The sequence below is a fragment of the Calonectris borealis genome, chromosome 23, assembly GCF_964195595.1.
Source record: "Calonectris borealis chromosome 23, bCalBor7.hap1.2, whole genome shotgun sequence".
NCBI lineage: Eukaryota > Metazoa > Chordata > Aves > Procellariiformes > Procellariidae > Calonectris > Calonectris borealis.
The window spans coordinates 3,871,395-3,891,196 of record NC_134334.1 but is presented as its reverse complement, the minus strand read 5'-3'; the positions used below and the strand labels follow the sequence as shown (position 1 = coordinate 3,891,196).

Genomic DNA, 19,802 nt, shown 5'->3' with positions numbered 1-19,802 from the left:
CGTGTGCTGGTGTGTATCCAGATACGTGTCCCTGAAGAGAGACTAGGAAATAATATTGCAGAAGTTATGAGAAGGTTGCCATGAAACTCTGTGGCTGCTTTTCCTTTCTTTCTTTACCTTTATGCACTCTTTCAGCCTTTACCATTACAGCAACAAGTCTTCACGGGGCTTTGTTTTTTTAGCTCTTAAGAGAAAGAGGCAAGCCACAGGGAGAGGACATGATACGGTTAATGGATGGATGATGTTTGTCCTGGTCTTAAAGTAACAGGAAAAAACTTCTCAAAAAATTCTCAGCTCTGAGTCCAAACTGCTGGCAGCTCGTAATGGGCCAAACCTGGCTCCTTTCATCAGCCCTTCCTCTTCTGAAACATACTCCTTCTTGGGATGTCTCTGTGGATAAGTTCAAGAGCTTGTTCCACCCAGAGGATCAGACATACCTGCCGTAGTCCAGTGCCAAGAGGGCTGTGTCTCTGAGAAGTCTTTGTTTGGTGTGCGGGTGGTACATCAGTACTGGGTACTGAATTTGGATTTATTAGCTTCTCTTATTCTTTGGGCACTTCAGCAAATATGTGGAGCACATCGACAGGGAGGAAAGTGGTCTGGCAACTTCAGCTGAAGTGTAATGATGACGGAGAGTCATTTTGAGTAAGGCTGTAGTAATATCCGCTGCGTCTATACGTGAGCTGTCTTGTTTTGTGCCATGCAGTTGCTGCAGCACTGCTTTCTGCAGGCATTTCGGTGTTGCCTCAACAATAAGACAGCTCTGTATCAGTGGGTCACTTAATGTGGGTGATATTCCTCATCGCAGGGATTGGCTCCTGCAGGTTGTGGGTGCTGGTGTTTGCCGAAGGTAATGACAGCACTCCAACACTTCGTGCTTGCTTTAGAGTGGCTCGCAAAGCCTGCGCTGGATGGGACTGTTTGGAGGAGTGCCTCAGCTTCTGAGCCTGGAAGGGGCTGTAAACTGGAGCTGGGCTTCCGGGAGAGCTGTGGAAGCTCTTCTGGATGGTGGGAGCAGAGCCTGCTTGGGGGATTTTTGGAGGATGCAAGAGGATTTTATTTGCCTGTTGCAGTTCTGATGTTACAAAAGCTTCCTTGCCTTTCTTGTATGCTATGTCACATCTCATTTCCTAGAAGGACCTGGTACTGGGTTTGCTTTTGATGTTGAGTCTTCCAAATTTTAATCGTGATTCTTAAGAAAATAGACCTCCTTTTGAAAGTGAGGGCTGTTGGGGGAGAAATGTTTCCAGCCTTCAGTGCTTGCCTGGATCTGCCAGAGCATGTTTTCAGAAGATCAAGTATTTAGAACCGCTTCTGAAGAAAGTGAACAGCTTCTTACAGATTTGGCCAGGTCTGGGTAAATAGTTTGAACAAAAGGAAAAGGCATGTTGAAAGTTTGCCTAAGTGGTGCTTGGCCTGTGGCCAGGACAGTAATGCAAATGCCAAGACAGTCAAGAACCACCCGTTAGAGACCCTGTTAACTTGGTAACTGCGTCACGTTTTATGGGAAGGGATCTTGTCCACATTCATGGGATACAGCACAAAGTGCTTCTGGGAACAAAATCTTGTTAGAGCTACAATCTCCCGGAGTGGTTTCCCTATTTACACTTCCATTGAGCATTCCTATATTTAACTGGACTTTTTTTTTTTCCCCCAAAGTCATGTACAAATACATTCTGGGTACAGGTTAAGACATGCGATCAAGGAGGATTGTATGTATTCTGTAGGACATAATCTGTGAAAAGGAGTAAATCAATACTGCAGGTGTGTTACATTGGTTGAGTTGTTGCCTACAGACAGTACAGATGGAGCACGGGAAGAAAGTTGGGTCTGGAGAAGAATGGATGGAGGCTTGAAGGAAGCTCTTTTCTAAAACAGTTGTCCTTGTGTCTCATCATAATAGCACCACCTACTACGGCCCTACAATCCAGGCCTACACAAATATTCAGTGAGAGGTGTGCCTGATTCTGCTGCTTCTAAGGGAAGCACGGTCTTCATGTTACAACTGGGAAACGAATGATGGGCCCAGAGTCCCCTTGATGCTGAGAGGGTGCTGAACATCAGATCATCAAACCTTGGCTAAGTGCTTTTATCACAAGACCCTTCTTCCTTTAAGAAAGCATGTTCTCCCCTGGCAACAGTGTCTTACTTTTGTCCTGGCTTGAACTTATTTGGAAGCAAATTGTTCAGTTAGAGATGTAATACTGACAGATGGATACCTTTGGCTTACTTGTGCTCATGTTTGCTGCTGTTTACAAGTTCGGCAAGGCAGAGGAGTGTGCTGAAAGCCTCCTTTTGACGGCAGCCGGTTGGCAAACGGTCCGTGCTTCACATCCCTTCCCAGGGCAAAAGGCTGGGTCTCTTTGGAGCGGGAAGCACCTTCAGGAATGCAAAAAGCATAAATGCGCTATAGGGACACAGTGCCAATGGGCGAGTTCACTGAGTACATGGATGTCCTTGGTCTCCTCTACGCACCTTCTGGAGCTCCTAACACCTTAAGTGAGCAGTAGGGCTCAGTTGGCTGAATTACTTCTTCCTAGGAATCAGGCATGAGAATTTGAAACCCATACCTAATCCCTAGAATTCACTTGGTTGTGTATTTGAAATTGCATGCAAATGCCAGTTGGTTCTGTTGTGTCGTATTGGTGGATAGCGAGTTTTCTCTGAGAGCCAAAACTATCATTTAATTGAAAGCAAACTTTCAGCGAAGTTTCTAAACCCTGTGGGAGGTTCTTCTTGGTTTTCCGTAGAAAGACTTTGGGGTTTTTTGGGTTGCTTTTTGCAGCTTGTCAGAGGGGTCATGTATGCATCCTGTGAAGCTATAGGCATTCTCTGTCTGACGCAGGCAGGAAAAGCACATGACCAAAAAAGACTTTTGGGGATGCAACAGGCGAATGTATTTCTGACATTTAAAGTGGCTCTTCTGCCTTCAGTGACAAAAAAGGGTCTGTTTGGGTTTTTTGCAAGTCCTCTTCTTTATTAACTGTGCTCTATTGCGAAGAAGAGCAGACTGCATCTGCATCTACACTGACGGTCGCTGCAACATGGACACAGATTCACAAGCTGGAATATTTTGGATCGAGAAACCCTCCTGGGCATCTAGCTATGGAGTTGTGCTGACAGTGTAAAGAAGCTTAGCTTGGAATGGAGGCAACTCTCACTTGTCTGACTGCTGACTGCCAAAAAAGCTGGCATCTGCTATCAAACAGTCCTGCATCCCTGTATGAGAGCTGTGTGGCTGTTAGTCAGTAGCCATGCCCTCCGGCACAGGGCGGCTGAGTACTTTGGGCATCTCCTTTGTGCTTTATTTCTCCAGCCAGCACGTCGAGGGACGGTTTAATGGATGCTGCTACTGTGCAGTCCAGTTCTGCTGCCCAGTTTGGAGCTGCAGAGGTGACGCAAGCCTTAAGAGAAGAAAATAGGGAGGAAATGGCGATCGATCAATGCCCTTTGTGTTTAGCATGACCTTGAGGGCTCATGGGATAAAGGACCCTGATTATCTCTCTGCTTTTCATCCCTGAAGTGCTCAAAGGCCTTGGGGGTGGGGGGGTGGGTCTGTGAACTGAGCCTTTGTAGGTCCGTAATGGGGTTGGGATGTGGGGAAGGAGCTGGGGAAAGAAGGGAGCTTTTGAGCCTCAGGCCAAGTGGCAAAAACACAGTTTCGTCTGCTTCCTTCTGGGCTGCACAAAGGCTCTTCGTGTCCAGCTGCTGGCGTGAATGGCCGAAGCGCTTCGTGTGCCAGCTCCTCTCGGAGAAGAGGCATTGTCCTTGGGGCGCTGGCTGGGAGCTGGATTTCACAGCCCGTTTTCATTGCCATCCAGTGAGTTCTGCTCATACCCTAGATTGCCAAACTTTGAAGTCTCTGCCTGTAGGACAGCTGGAGTTGGCTGGGGTCAGAACTACGCGTACCAGATGTACCAGGAAGAGTTAACTGTGTCTCTCTAAATACCAGGAGTGCCACTCATCGGTTTCCCATGTTACAGACGGTTGGGTTCTGTCTCCAAGACCTTGTTGTCAAGGTGTAGTGCGACTGTTCAGGATCCAGATGCAGATTTTCGCACCTCAGGCCTGTTTGTCAGCCTCTTGCTGGTTTTGTTCTGCTATTAATGTGGGATGATGGTAACACTGTGGATGCTGTCGCTGTCTGTTCACACTCAGTCGTTGCCACTGAACTGGCAGTAACTGGAAATCACCTCGATGCCAGACACAGCATCCAAGAAGGGCTGTATGAGCACAAACTGGCATTGCTGATTCTATATTGACAAATTCCTCTTTAGCAACTGGGATGGAGTCAATGTGAATATGGCCATCTGTCAGGGCGGTGTTTTAGGGAGAACCACATGACATGTGGTGACTGTGGCTTAAATGTGGCTAAGAGTATTGCCGTCTAATCATAAGTCATGCCTCTAATAAAGGCCCCTGGAGGAGGGGCACACAGTGGCTGTGCTAGCACACTGCTGTTAATGTTTCTGTGGGCTCTTCAAGGCTTAGCACAGAGATCTCATTGCCAAGTTCCAGCTTGGCCTTGTCTTGTTCCCGAGCTGCTGCTGCTGTGTACTCTAGCAGTTGGACCGTCAGCATTTAATCTGCTCATGCACATGACAAGCCTCTCATATGCCAGGAGTCATGGCTGTTCAAATCCCCAAGATATGTGGAAATAGCAAAATCCATGGCAGTAGTGACATGAAGGCAGCCATGAGTGCATCTCAGGGATGGCGAGTGCATCCCAGGGATGGTAGTGACCATCCCGTCGCTGTGAGAGGCTGCTGTACTTCTCACAGTGCTCTATGTGCCCTTCGCCGGTCATCCCACAGTCTTCAGATACACAGCCCCGGGCTCACGGAACTTGACGTCCTCTGCTGTCACTCTTTTGGAAGAGTGAGTTATTGCAAAGTCAGCAGAGTCCTCCCAGGTGGACTTTCATTAGACCTTGCACTGCATAGTTCAACGTAGTATTCAAGAGGAGGTACCAGGGAGGAGGTCGTTTCTCGCCTTACCTGGGGAGCCAGGTGTCCGTCTTGCATGTGCGAGGCAGGATGGAAAAGCAGCTGGATCCCCCCTGCCAGAGGAGAACTCGACCCCTTGGTGCTGCTCCGAGCGCTCGTCTGGCCTAGAGGAATTTGCACAAAGGTATTCAAATAAAATGACACCACTGTAAACCCTGTGCAGATTTAGCATGATACGGGGAACCCCAGCGAGTGACAAGTGCAGTGAGATGAGGCCAGCACACACCCTGGCGTGCACACCCAGCTGACACAGCCTGGCTGGGTTCCTGCAGCTGCGCCAGGATCCCCTAAGGCAGACGGAGCCTTTTGCCACCGCTTGCATTTGAGGACCAGATCATAACCTCTCTCTGAAATCAAGAGGTAGGGTCCACACTCTGAGGTAGACAGTACCTACAGCCCAAGAAAACTAAACAGGAGATGATTTTGTGGAGCTGGGGCTAGATATCCGATACCATCCAGATATTTGGTCTCACTGCATTGCTACAGGGGCTGTACCCGGCTGCAGAAAGGTAGCAGAAATGGGAGCAGTACTACTGAGACCCCCCGAGCCCCTGCCATGGATCCAGCTCTTCCTTCCATTTAACCTCGTGCACAGACCACGATAGCTTTTCTAATTCCCCACTCCATGAAACGGCTTTTCTGTCCGACTTGGTACGCTGCCTATACCACCTTGAGTCTCCTGCATCTCACTGTCACGGTTGCTTTGGCAACAAATTGAGAGAGGCTGGGAGCAGCTCAGCATGGTAAAGAACAAGAAATTTGCCCAGATTTACGAATGTCTCTCTGACGTAGCTCGTCCATCAAGCAGTGGGCTTCCAGCCATGCCTCTCTGGCTCGGGGACTGCTGCTAAGTGCATTTAAAATGCAATTAACCTGCCTCTGGGAGGTTAGTGTGGCCTTCTGAGGGAGGAGGCTGGGCTTTGCTGGGGTGAGGGAGCTCTTGAAACAGGCTGATAAAGGCACCCAGCCGTATTCCCTTGAGCCTGGAGGGCACCACTGGAGAGGGGAAAGCATTAACCCTTTCGGTACAGTTTATAGGGTTTGTGAATACCAGGCAATATATTGGTTTGGGTGATTTTTTTTAAACTAACTAGATGATAGCGTGTACCCCTGTGCATAGAAAACTAAACCAGAGTTGAGGTCAGAGCCTCGTCCAGCTGAGAGGGTAAGTAGTGTAGGAAGTGGAAGGAACTATTCACCTCCTTTGTGCGAGGTGGTCTGGGAAGCAGAGCGGGCTGGGAGCTTGGGAGGTACAGAGTCAGCTCTTGGCTGACTAACCTTGGCCGAGGAGCATCCATCCCTTTCCCTACTGTAGACGCGTGGCCAGCATAAGCGGCATCTGAGCGAGCGGAGAGCGCGTGGTGCAGCTTAAAGAGGTGGGTGGTGTTCAGGAGGCATCTGGACTCTGAAGGGCGGTGTTGGGTTTCCATTCTCTCATGCTTACGGTCTTGTTTGCCTTCCTTCCCCAGAAGAAACGATGAGGTGACACACATTAAGATCCAGAACACAGGGGATTACTATGACCTCTACGGAGGTGAGAAGTTTGCCACCCTTGCGGAGCTGGTGCAGTACTACACGGAGCAGCAGGGGCTGCTGCGGGAGAAGAACAGCAATGTCATCGAGCTGAAGTACCCTCTCAACTGCCAGGACCCCACCTCGGAGAGGTAAGCCACATTCTCCAACAGCTTCTCCCGGTGGTGGTGATGCTGTCTTCCCAACTGGCTCAGACCCTACAGCTGCACCTGGCCTGGGTTTGGAAAGGAGCCCGAAACAGCGTGTGTTTGGGTGTGATTTAGCTTTTGTGACCCAAAAGCCACACGTCTCTCGGGTATGGTTCCCTAGCTGCTCTGCGTGCAGAAGCTGGCTAGATAACATCAGCCAGGCCCAGAAGCTGATACTTGCTCAGTGTCAGTGTGTGCTGATAAGCTTTCTCTAGCTTTTAGGTGACTGGGAACACGAGCGGTGTGAGTCCATCTGCAAAGGGTCCTGCAGGTGTATCCTAGGAGGCACGCAGCTTTGATTTCAAAAGAAACAAAACACATGCAAGCGACTTGTGTCCGTCTGCAGAACGCTGGGTAGAAATGCCCTGAAAAAAGTCTTCCCCATCCCATCTCGGGCTGTAACCGCTGTTCACCCCAGTAGCAACACACTGTTGTCTTGCAGGGAGGGGGATGGCTGACTCGCTGTGAGAAGCCGCTTGCCTCAGGCTACTCCAGGATGTTTCCACCAGCCGATTAGTGACCTTCTTTCCTCCCCTTCGTCTGTGACACTCCAGTGACCCCTTTTTTCCTTTTCCTCCCCCTCAGTTTCCCCAGTGTCATATGCAGCGGCTGACATGGTGGGTTGGAAAGGGGAACGCCTGGTCGGGCAGCTGGCGGTGCCAAAGCAGGTCCCGGCTTACTCTAACTTTAGCAGCCGGGGTAAGGCGAAGCTGTGATGAGTCTCGGTTCCTGAAATGGAGCAGAAGCGCTCCCCTCCTCGCCGTCACGTGAGCCGGCTGGGCCCAGGCGCTGGGAAGTCCCTCCAGCTCATGTGCTCATGTGCTGCCTTGTTGCCAGGGAGGTTTCTTTGCTCCTTCCAGATCGCGGTGTGAAAAGCGGCCGGGCAGCCGCTCAGGTTAACAGAAGCTCTGGAAAATTGGAAACCCCCTTCAGCTGGGTTTCCCCTCTTTTCCCACCAAGGAAAGTCTGGCTTGGCAAAGAAGCTCCATAAAGATTTCTGCTCCAGACCACACATCTGGTGGCATCAGGGAGAAGAGAGGGGGAAAGGGCCCAAGTCCTCTAAATACACGAAATGGCGATGGTGTCAGAATAGAGCGGAATGCGTCAGGGTAGCGGTGCTTCCAAGACCGGGGCCTGGGTAGCAGCGGTGCTGTAAGCAGGCGCTGAGGTTCTGCGCCAGGGGTGGGCCGTTCTGCCCTCTCCAGCAGTACGGCTCGTGCAGCCCCCTGATCCTGATGCCTTCTCAAGCCTGCAGGAAGGGGTCTTGCTCTTTACAGGTCTTCCCAGTCAGGCTTGAAATGGCTGCCTTTGCAGCACGCCGAGTCGCGACTCAAAAGGCCCAGCATCACTGACTGCTGTTCTGTGAACTTCGTCCTCCGGGACGAAGTTGCTGAGACGTGACGTGATGCCGTTGCATCGCCCCTGGAAGGTTATTTTGAGCCTCACTGAATTCCTGGCAGCTTGGCTGGCCATCCACGAGCCAGCGTCTTCAAAGTGAGACCTGTGGCATCTGCCTAGAGCCATGGCTGACTGTTGATGGAGTGTGGGGATGGAAAGCTCCGAGGCAAAAAGAAACTCATCTTCACTCCAAACTGTTATTTGTGTAGGGAAGGCTGTAGCCGAGTGCTAGCCCATGAAGCATTGCCCCGGAGAGCCGTGTGCGGGTGGGTGAGACGTGCTGCCTTGCTGAGCTGCAGCAAAGGCCAGGCGAGGTGCCTAGCCAGAGCACTGCAGTAGTGCTGCAGGTTGAGCTGCAGAGGGCATGCCCGGGAACGGGCAGATTATTGTGGGCTTAACCCCAAGGCATTGTGGCAAGAGAGCTACAAACTTCTGACCAAGCCGCTTGAAAGATAGCCCGCGTTTCACTGGGACTGCAGTGTAAGGATGTCAGCAGACCAAGAGAAGGGATTATGAGAGATTAGATGGAGAAACAGGGGCACGTGCATGCAAGATGTACACAGACGGAGAGGTGGAGCGACTCATGCCTGCGGAGTGAGGCTTGGGAAGAGCTGGGCACAAACCTCTGCGTGTTGTCATTGCCACTGGCCGGAGACGCGGCTGCGGGCAGGGTTGGAGGGGGAGAAGCCTCCTGGGCACAGTGGGGAACCCGGTTTTGCCACTCGAGCACGCAGGGCCCTTCTGTTCTCCCCCAGCCGGACCTGAGCTGAGGTTAGTGACCTGGGAGGGGAGCAGCAGTAACTACAGCGAGGAAGACCCTTCTGAAAATCCTTCCCAGACTGCGTCAAAGCATCTTGTGCCTGCTCAGTGTTGTCCATGCTCTGTGTCTGATACTGTCTGACTACAGCCTGCTGACTCCAAGTGTTCTGCTTTTTCTTCCATATTAAAAAAACAAAGGAAAACGTAGCCACCTTCAAGTAAGAACTGCCAGAATCATGCTTCTTATACCTTCGTCGGAAGCTATCCCTAGATGACAGTGCTTGTCATACATCACGTGGCAGCTTAATATATGATGCCATTTCACATTTGGCTGGAGGATTGAGCAAAGTCCTGATGCTTCCAGCCTCAGGCTAAGGTATTGATGTGACATTGCAAAGTGTTGGAGGAAAGTCACTGGGGACTGTTTCTAAAATAACTCAAGCTGGTGTCGTGCCAGTGGGAGCCTAGAAATGGGTTTCCCATGAACACCGTCCCCAGCGGTGCCTGTAGCTCTTGTCTAAAGGCAATGCTCTGTGCATTTCTGAGCTGACCTTCCTCCCCATTGCTGCTCCCCAAGGTGGTACCACGGGCACCTCACTGGCAAGGAGGCAGAGAAACTTCTGACGGAGAAAGGGAAACCAGGTAGCTTTCTGGTGCGGGAGAGCCAGAGCAAACCAGGAGACTTTGTACTGTCGGTGCTGACGAATGAGGATAAAATGGAGACTGGAGATCGGAAACCACACGTGACCCACGTGATGATCCACTACCAGGTGGGAAGCGTGCTGTCCCTGCTCGCCCTGCGATAGGCGCGGGGTGGGCGACCCAGCCGGGAGCTCTGCGTTCGCGTCTCACTGTGGTTTTGTCGTTCTCTCCTGCAGCCAGACGGGAAGTATGACGTGGGGGGAGGAGAGAGGTTTGACACGCTCACAGACCTGGTAGAGCACTATAAGAAAAACCCCATGGTGGAGAAATCTGGAGCTGTGGTTCATCTGAAGCAGGTAATAGCTGCTCTAGCACATATTTGTTGGTTTTGGGCTTGCCCAAACTCCTGGGGGAGTGCACAGATCTGCCCCCGCTCTTTGGGAACTCCCTGCCCCCAGAACATCCCGCTGGCTACTTGTCGTGCTTGCCCAGGCTCACGCTTGCCAGAGAGGTCCTGGCCTCAGGGATGGACCCAACTCCTGCCAATACCCCCAGGCATTCAGGAACTGTTTTTTTTCTTTTTTTTCAAGGGGAAAATGATCTGTCTTTCTGTTATTGAAAGAGATTTCTATTCTGTCTTCCTCTGCCTTTCAGCCATTCAATGCCACGCGCATCAACGCAGCTAACATTGAAAACAGAGTGAAGGAGCTGAACAAAATGGCGGATCACAGTGAGAAGGCCAAGCAAGGGTTCTGGGAAGAGTTTGAGGTACAGGATTCTCCTGTGCTCTGTCCCACTTGTGCCTGTGGGTGAAGAATATCGTATTTGCATGGGAGTGTCGTGGTTTTCCAGCACTGAGGACCTCTTCTCCACACTGTTTCTCCTTTCCCTGTTTTCTGTGTTCAGCTGAGTTACTTCCTGGTCCTCTTTTTCATTGCTTTTTCTCATGTCCGAGGCAGTTTCTCCTTCCTCATCCTAGAACCGCGTGCCTCGTGTTCCCTGCAGGAATTTGTGCCTTCTCCCTCCATTAACTCTCTCATCAAGCTGCTTCTTGGCTCCCTTTCCCTTCCTGCCAGCACTCCCTCCGCTCTTCCCAGCGTTAGGAAGCCAAGCAGCTGGTCGAAAGAGCCCTTCCTTTGCCTCTGACTCCTCTTGTCTGCCCAAAACAGTTGGTTCTTTTGTACTCTGCTCCACAGATGCTGCAGCAGCAAGAGTGCAAGCTCCTCTACCCCAGGAAGGAGGGACAGCGGCCAGAGAACAAGGCTAAGAATCGCTACAAGAACATCCTTCCCTGTAAGGAGACACTGAATACTGCTTTGGTGTTTTTTCACCACAATTTCTGCAGCCTTCTCTGGGGCTAGTTAACCCTGCAGAGCTTTCTGATCATAGCTGAGTTGGAAAGAGGCGTACACTGTCCTAGTGGGGTGGTCCAGTTAGTTCATGGCGTTCTCCATCCCCTTTCTAACCTGGTCCTTCCCTTTTGCGTGGGAAACTGATAAATCGCTCTCCTCTCTTTGTGCTGTGAGTCCAAATATGCTTCAGAGCTGAAGTGTAGTTCAAAAGTCATGTGGAGCCGGAGCCTCCAAAGAAAATACTGGAAAACTTGAGCTCGGGTTAGGCTGCAACACTGCGTATCACTGATGTCCATCCAAGTTACTAGATTGGCAACATAGCTGTGAGCCAGGTAGTGTGGGCTACGGCTAAGTGTCATTAGGAGAGCATTTTCCACCCTCTTCTGCGGTAGTTATCCATGTGACTTCGTAGTAAGAGCCTTGTGGGAGCCTTTGCGGGGAGCCGCCGTGACTGCCCTGCAGCAAAGCCCATCCGTGCTCCTGTGTTCATCCTGGACTCTCTTCTCCTTCAGTTGACACCACACGGGTGGCACTCCGAGACGTAGACGAGAGCGTGCCTGGGTCAGACTACATCAATGCCAACTATATCAAGGTACTTGGGAAAGGGAAGACACCACGTGGGGGCTGTCTTCAGCCCAGTGCTATGTTTCTGGTGGGTAAGTGCAGTAATGGTGTAAGTCTTGAGGGAATGGCCTGTCAGGACCAGTGTCTTTCACTGGGTCCAGGCCAAACACTGGATTCTTCTACTGTATCCCAAGGGATCTTACCATTCTACCATGTCCTATTTGCCCCTATCGGGGAGTTTATCTCAATCCCCTCCTTTCCTTACCTGTTCAGGAGGTCCTAGGGGACTGACCCAGACTCTGTCATTGAACATTATCTCTGAGGTCAAATTATAATTGTCACCTGGAAGCTAAGAGCTGCTTGAAGCCGTATTTCCAGCAACGCCGCTCTGGCACTTAAGCACCAGCCTTTGGGAAACCTTCAAGGTGGCTTCATTCCAGCCACGTCCACCTGCAACTTCTGCAGCTGCCTGCTGGCCAGAGTCTGTGGTGCAGTAATGTTACAGCAGCATGAAGGTCCCTGGAGGCAGGCAGACCATTTTGCTGGTGACTCTGTTGGAGCTGGTGATGGGAGCGGTTCGTGTCTGCAGGTCTGATGAACAGAGGAAAATCAGCTAGCTCAAAAATCCTGCGTGCCAAGGTGTGCTGACTTTGCTGCTAAAGGTGCACTAAAGCAATTCTCGGTTCTTCACTCCAGCATGATTGGCTTTTTTTTTCCCCCTCTCTTTTGTTCCTCAGAGCATCCCTGAAGACGGAAGGAACTCGGAGCACTGCAAGATCTATATAGCCACCCAGGGCTGCCTGCAGACGACAGTGAATGACTTCTGGGCCATGGTGTATCAAGAGAACAGTCACGTCATTGTCATGACAACCAAGGAGGTGGAGCGGGGCAGGGTGAGCGCTTGTAGGGTGCTGTCCCCAAGCCTGAAAGTTACCTGCTGCTAGTACGAACAGTGTTCAGTTGTCTCTGGCTAGCTTTCATTTCATTTCATTTCTCCTCTGTCTTGTAATGTTGCTTTAGCTCTTCTTCACGAAAGAAGCACACCACTTTGTTCTGCACAGCCAATCTCCCCAGCCCCATAAATATTAATGGAGTGTCCCTCCTATGACTTGCTTCAAGGCTCTGGGGAATTGCAGATGGCAGAGAGAGAGAGAGAGAAAGCATCGTGCTTGTTGCAGCAAGCTGGAAAGCGGGGCGGGGGGGGTTGTTGCAAGCTGTGTGAGGGACAAAAGTAATTATACAACCTGTCTGTGTGCCACCTGTGTGCATTTCAGTAAATGGTGGGGCCCAAGGAATACAGTGAAATTCCATGCAGAGCCGTTTACCGGAACAGCCTTCCCCAGTAAAGAGAGGAGCTAATTATGATCAGCACTAGCAGTTTTGCTTAGGAACGAGGGGGAGGCTGTGCTTGCAGCAGCCTAGTGCAGAGACGAGATAAAGAGAGCTCTACTTGCAAGCCTTCTTTTGTATTGGCAAAGTCACTATAGCAAAGAGGGGATGGGCTGGAGGACAGGAGGGGTATAGACAGACTACGTAGCCCCTTGGGATGGAGATTTGGCTCAGGAGTTGGGCGATGACCAGACCAGCAGCTCAGGTGCTGTGTGTCAAGACTATGCCTTTGGCAAAGCAATGCCTACCTGAGGCTGGGGCTAGCTGAGGAGGGAGATTCCCCTAGGGATCACATCCTTCATATAGGGAAGGGCCTTTCCCGTACATCCCCAGTTCAAAGGAGATGCTCTGTGTGTATGGCTCTCCTTTAAACCTCTGCACTGGGGCTATACACCCTTTGAATGCAGCAGCATCCCCGAGCAAGGTGATCAGGGGTTCATCCTCCAGCTCTGCAGTCTCGACTAACGAGCAGCTATCTGATGTTGCTGCAGAACAAATGCTTCCGTTACTGGCCAGACAAGAGCTGCACCAAGGAATACGGGTGCATCTGTGTGCGAAACGTGAGCGAGCGTGAGGCCCAGGGCTACTACCTTCGGGAGCTGGAGATCTTGCGGATCGACAGGGTGAGTCCTCTGCCGCTGTCTGCCCACCCTGCTGGGAACAGGGTGGTGCTGGAGCCCCCGGGGAGGGAGCTGTGGCTTTTCTGTTTCTTTGTTTACTTAATGGTCCCACTGCTTAAGTTCTGGGCCACTTTGCCCCAGCTTTGATAAAAAGAAAGGAAGGAGAAGCCTCCTAGGAGGAGGGGTTTTCTGACCAGGTGGTGGGTCTCTGCTCCCTGCAGGATGAGCGCCCGAGACTGGTGAAGCACTATCAGTATTTTAGCTGGCCAGACCACGGGGTGCCCAATGAACCAGGAGGGGTTCTGAGCTTTCTGGACCAAGTGAATCGGGCACAGCGAAGCATTCCAGACACGGGGCCGATCATAGTGCACTGCAGGTACGAACCAGTGGGCTGTCAGCGGGGCACTGCAGTGGGGATGGGTAATAAAAATACATCTTTTCTTTTTTGTTACACCTGCAGCTGGGTCATCACATGAGCTGATGGTGGGCAATTGGGATATAAGTATACACACATAGGAAAATACAGCCCTCCTCCAGAGCCTCGCTGGTGGTAGCGCAGGGAAGAGCAGGTCTGATCTGGAGTTGGTAGCTCTGATGCAGCCTGCTAGACTCTGATCTCCTAAGGGTCAGCATTTGGCTGGGCTTATTTTATAGCAACCATGCCAAATCTGCCCAGAATGGACCAGGCATGCAGATGAGCATGGCAGCTAAACTGACTAACTCTGGAGAACGTTTCTTCCTGCGATGATTTTTTTTCTTTTCTCTTTCCAGTGCTGGAATAGGACGCACAGGCACCATCATAGTTATAGATATTCTGGTGGATATTATTCACAGGCAAGGTATGTCTCCCTGTCTGTCTCGTGGCTTTCACCGTTTGCCTTGCTCTGACCAGTTATGGGATAACCCTGCTCTTGTGCAAGCAGTGGGTACGTGATCTCCAAGCAGTGGGTTTGACTGGTCCGGGAAGCAGTGGGCATAGGCTTAGCCTGAATGCAGGGTGAGAAGGGCGTGTGTGCTGGGCCCAGTTCCCCGTTTCTCTGTGGGCCAGGAGCTCTGTCGTAATGAGAGGTGAACCCTCTCCCAGTGGGTGTGCACATGGACAGCCCTCTAGTAAGGGAGATGCTTTCAGCCACACAGCACAGGAGGGTCTTCTTGTTGGCATCAGTGGGGCCAGGATTTCAAAGTCTCCTGGAAAACCCTTTTATGGAGGGTGGGGTGGGAGGAAATGGGTTCGGTAAGGGTGTAACTTCAGTAGCCCTTTTAGAAATAAGTCCCCCAAACTCTCCTGTGTAGAAGGGCTGTCACCCTTACCTGAAATTCTAGAGCTGTTACAAACTCTCCGTGATATCTCTGGGTCTGATCTGGGAGCCTTGAGGCAGGTGGACCTATTTCATAAACCATGCAAGGTGGTAAGTCTGGATCTGTAGGAAGTTGCCGCAGAACAGACCTAATTCCCCTTCCCCGTGCTCCACGCAAGTCAGCCCTGCCTCGGCCATTCTCAGTCCAAGGTGCTCTGGCAGGTTTCAGATACTGAAAGCTTTCAAAGTTGTCTCAAGAAAATACTTTTTCAACCTAATTCCCGCTCCCTAAACCTCTCCTTCTTGCTCTTGGTCAGGCTTGGACTGCGATATTGACATCCCCAAAACTATCCAGATGGTCCGCAGGCAGCGTTCGGGCATGGTGCAGACAGAGGCACAGTACAAGTTTGTTTACATGGCTGTTCAGCAGTACATTGAGGTTGAGCAGAAGAGGTTGGAAGAAGAACAGGTGAGTTCCGTTCGGTTTGGTTGGAAAAGCAAGGGCAGAACTTGGCCCAGACAGAACACCGCTTCCACTCCCACCTTCTCCCTGGAACTCAAATACTGCCCTGAACACACGGACATAAACTCCCACCCAGCTCCCCTGCTGGCATGTGGGATCTTGTGAGGCTTTCTTCTGCAGCTGCTTTGAGTGGGGGTTTATTGTCTTGGCTTTCTCTTTCAGAGGAATAAAAGGAAAGAGCGAGACTACTTGAATATCGGCTACTCTCCTATGGAAAAAGGCAGAGCCAAAGGGCAGCCCCCTTCACCGCGGGCCCCATCTGGGTAAGCTGAATGTCTCTCTGCCGGGGCTAAGAACTTCTGTAGCAGTAGAGAGAACAGCTTGAGCGAAGGCCCCAAAATTTATCCTTTGCCAGCCTGCCTCTCCCATACCTGAAACCTGACCAGTTGCTGGCTATCGTATGGGAATGGCTAAAAATAAGCAGGTGATCCCACCACACTGTCAGCAGTGGTGGTAGCAGCCCACCTTGCTTATGTGCTACGCTTTTGCAGCTGCTTTGGAACGGGGAGGAGGGAACAGAACCTAGCCTTCGGTGACTAGTGCCTCGGGAGAGCGTCTCTGGAGAATCCGCTAGAGAGCGAAACTGTGCCGCTGCCGCTGAGGGGGTTTTACAGCAAAATCTGAAGGAAGATGAGAAGAGAGCGGAGGGAGGTGGATTCGCACCTATGTGGGGAGGGAGCATGTGCTAAGGGGCATGAGTTCCTTACATAAGCAGAGATAAAATACCCCAAAATGTGTTTTTCCCTTTTGCCCCAAATAAGGGGATACCGGTGAGGGATGGAGAGGGGGTTATGAGTTGAAGGTGAGTGGGTAGGAACATATGTCAGTTATAGAATATCAGAGCTTTCTGGGCACCTTGAATTGCAGGATCGGTTTTGAAAGAAGAGATGGCTAGGCAGGAGCAGAGGAGTGGCTGTTAAAGTGGAGGCAGAAATGCTGTTGCTGGGCTCGTGCAGAACGAAAAATCCAACTGAAGGGAAGAGGGCAAAAGGAGATGTCACACGTTCTTCTCTGGGCGTCTGGCAACCGCCGGAGTGCTGGTGGCTGCTGCCCGCTGTGCCCGGTAGCGCACGGCAGAGCCAGAGCCGGGCCCGGCAGCCGGGATGCTCCAGGCTGGGGCTCGGGCAGCTGCCGCCCTGGGAGCCGGGAAAGGGCAGGAGGAGGCAGGGAAGGGTGCTGCTTGGCTCCCGTGGCACCCCAGAGCCCCTCCGGTCCCACATTAGTAACTGCGAAGACCTTGCTTTCATGCAGCGCTAAATGGAAATCTGGATCCTTCGCTGGCATTATGAACCTTCCAACTCCTGCTGGATCTGGCCAGTTGGGATCTTCCCTGCTGGACACTAGAAACGTTTGTGTCCTATTTAAAATGCCCAACTTTGGAAGTGCAGCTCTGAATAAATGAGGGCAGGGACTGTGTGGGGCTGAGCCGAGCAAGGCGAGCTCTACATGGCTGGTACTGTTGGCTCCAGAGAGCTCCTGTGAGTTCAGCTTTGGGTGTCAAACCTGCTTGAGAGGTACTTGGATCTGACCTTTGGAGCAGCCCTCTCCTTCCATTAGATTTTGTAAAATCCAGAGAAACTGGGTATGTAGAGTAAATACAGTACCAGGAACTGTATCCGCTGATCCTGCAGAAACTTTGCATCCGTGAAAGGCTGACATGTGGAGGAAGGTTCAAGGCTCCATCCCCAAGCTCTGTTGGAACCTAGGAGGGGTGGCCCAGCCAGAGGGAGAGAAAAGAGGGACTGAGAACAGCGGGTAGCCCGATGTTGTCATCTACAGGGCTGGGGAGGCAAAAAGGGAGCTTGGCTGGGCCATTCCCCACTTCCTGCTGGCCACCTGCCTCTGGGAAAAGATCCAGAGCAGTGAGGCTGTTAATAACAAGGCTTTGTTTCTTGACAGGGTTGATGATGAGTCAGCTTCCGTCTACGAGAACCTTAACATCAAAAGCCCAAAGGTTCCAGGGATGAGTAATACGGGGCGATAAAGGAGCCGGAGGTGAGCTGTATGGAGGCTGTACAGGTAGGAATGCTTCCCTTGATCAACTGAGAGTGTCACCACCGTCTGTTTACTTTGCCTTTGACCCAGCTCCTCTTCAGCTCCGCTTATGCAGATCTCTGTGGCTCTGCCTGCATCGGGGAAGCTGATGCCTTGATGAAATTTGACAGAGCCTAAAGGTGTGGCTGTGGCCAGCTGCTGATGGGAGAACAGGGGGGGAATGGGGTAGTGAGGTCTCAACAGGGAAACACGTTTACAACGTTACCAGTGAGGGGGGAGATCTGCTTTTTGGACTGTTATGTCAGGAAGCTGTCAGACTCGGAGAACAAGAGTGTGCTGTGTATGCAAACAAGCAGGCGAGACTTCACACGCTGGGAGTGTCTCAGCTCTGTAACCTTATCGATGCACCTTTCTCCCAGTTATAAACCACGCCACCTTTCTTCCTTCTTGTTTTGGAATGCAGGATTTACAGTGTTTACGTCCACCCTTTCCAAGTTCTGCAATTGCGGACAATTTTTTTTGCCCGTCTTGCCTTCCCCAAGCACCTTGGATTCAGCGAGGAAATAAGCAGCTGACTGTAAGAAGCAAGCAGAGTCTGCGCCTAAGAACATGCCTTGACCTAACTTATTCATGAGAAGGATCTTCTCCCATTCTCCCCTGTATCAGTAGGTTGATATTTATGTGGAAGTGCCTCTGGACATTCATTAGGGCATCAAGGCTCAGTTTTTTGGTTTGTTTGTTTTTTTTTTTAATTTAAGATTCTTATTTTTTACACACAAATTGTTAAAAGGAACAGAAATTACTATTTGCTTAGGAGCTTTCCCAGGGTTGCCCACTTAGGGCGTTAGTAAAATGTTAGTACACTTTAATGTTTTCATTAGGTCAATCATTTCTAAGCTAGAAGTGTTTTTAGACTAAATCCTGGAGTAACTTTGCCTGTGAGGGTGAGAAATAGAGAGCACTGCCTGGACCCAGGTGTTTGCACCTCTGTTGATTCTTCTTCTGACACTTCCTTTTGGCTGTACCAGTTCTAGATTTCTATGCAACCCTGCCGAAGCACACCGAGCAATGCCTGCTGCTGTAGGTCAGCAGATGCGCCTGCGTGTGCCCGAGGGTCTGCTAGCTGCTCTGCACCTGGGTTCCACAGCAGAGTTGAGAGACAGAGGTGAGCATCTCCATCTTGGACTGCGTGGGCCTGAATGTTGAGCTAAGTGAAATCCCACCTAGCTGATGGGTGCTGAAGAGTAGGAACGCAGCTTTGACTGTGCGCGGTGCTTTTAGCCACCCCTAGCGCGCAACAGCCTAGGATACTAAACTGAGCTGAACTTTTTGAGCTGGGCCCCTCTAAGCTTGATGCAGCTCTGCCGTTACCTTGCTGCGTGACTTCTTTTTTTCCCCCTGCAACTATATGACAAGGCAAGCGTTGTGTCTGCTGAGTAGGGGTGTTGTAGGAGTGTTTGTGACTTGACCAGTGCCGTGAAGACGAGTGTGTCACCGAGTGGAGTATTCCAGCTCTCCTGATAAGTCTTGACTTGTGACTGCCAGTGCTTCCTGCTGTTCCAGCCCTAAGAGCCTGCAAACAGTCCTGCCAAAGAACCCCTTCCTGCAGGATTCATCAGGGTCTGAAAGTGTGTTCTGTGGGGAGCCTTGGGTCTGCGTGCCACTGCCTGAACCTCCAGAGCATGCGTGGGGCTGATGTTGGAAGTCCTCCTGGGTCTCTGGAACTGGACGGACTTGCTGCGTGGTTGGGGTGTTGGTGCCTGGAGTGCCGGCTCCAAGCACTGCGCAGAAGGGGTTGAACAGAAGCACAATGACATACCTTGGCTGTATTTCCTGGCTGGTCTTTCTGGTCCCTTGTCACAGGGACAGGAGAACTGTTTATTTTTATTGCACTTTTAATAAATGTTGAATATTCTCAAGGCTTTTTTTTTTTTTCTTCCCTTTCTTTTTAAGTAGTTTGCTTTTTGGGAAAGTGACTGACAGTTGGTGTGGATAACGGGGCATCCTGAATGTCTCCCATCACCAAATGCTACTGTTCAGGGCCCTGTTTTCACTTGTTTTGAATCTTCCTTTTGACTATGCAAGAGTGAGAGGTTTAGCTGCCTGTTAGCTAAGCCTTCAACTTTATTTCCAAGTACATAGTGAGAAGGGGAAGTGCAAAGCGACAGCCCCCACAAGGATGCTGTGACAGACTACTAGGAACAGTTGGAACTGTGAGAACATCTCTGTGGCCCGTTTGCCACCGTAACAATAGATTTAATGAGGCTGAAGATGTTATTTCCCTCTCCCCTGCCCTTAGGTCTCGTCAGTGGGAGCTGAATGCTCACAAAGATGGAATGACAAAGCGCTTCATCTCTGCTAGTGTCTATTTGCTGGGCTTAGTCCCAAAACGCACCTTGGGTAAAATGGAAGTGCCTTCTCTGCCTTAAGTCTCAGTGAGTCACTTTTTGCAAGAACACGCTTAAACTGGTGCTGTGAAGATACCTTTTCAGTGGCAAGCACGGGGGAATGGCCAGGATGATACCAGTGGGAATC

The 19,802-nt window shown here is 51.0% G+C and overlaps 1 protein-coding gene across 3 annotated transcripts in view; it reads left to right on the top strand.

The window, feature by feature from the left end:
* LOC142092398 (tyrosine-protein phosphatase non-receptor type 11-like) overlaps positions 1–19,186 on the top strand; it is a 58,353-nt gene extending 39,167 nt beyond the window's left edge. For 2 of the 3 annotated variants that reach the window (XM_075172394.1, XM_075172396.1), the window contains exons 3-16: positions 6,476–6,670; positions 9,462–9,654; positions 9,763–9,882; positions 10,181–10,294; positions 10,723–10,819; positions 11,391–11,470; positions 12,180–12,335; positions 13,323–13,454; positions 13,673–13,827; positions 14,223–14,290; positions 15,067–15,218; positions 15,435–15,535; positions 17,172–17,291; positions 17,731–19,186. In XM_075172394.1, the coding sequence (XP_075028495.1) occupies positions 6,476–6,670; positions 9,462–9,654; positions 9,763–9,882; positions 10,181–10,294; positions 10,723–10,819; positions 11,391–11,470; positions 12,180–12,335; positions 13,323–13,454; positions 13,673–13,827; positions 14,223–14,290; positions 15,067–15,218; positions 15,435–15,535; positions 17,172–17,256 (1,648 nt within the window). In that variant the 3' untranslated portion in view covers positions 17,257–17,291; positions 17,731–19,186. The remainder of the gene's footprint in view (positions 1–6,475; positions 6,671–9,461; positions 9,655–9,762; positions 9,883–10,180; positions 10,295–10,722; positions 10,820–11,390; positions 11,471–12,179; positions 12,336–13,322; positions 13,455–13,672; positions 13,828–14,222; positions 14,291–15,066; positions 15,219–15,434; positions 15,536–17,171; positions 17,292–17,730) is intronic. The other variant, XM_075172395.1, reaches the window with a different exon arrangement.
* Positions 19,187–19,802: the final 616 nt, after the last annotated feature.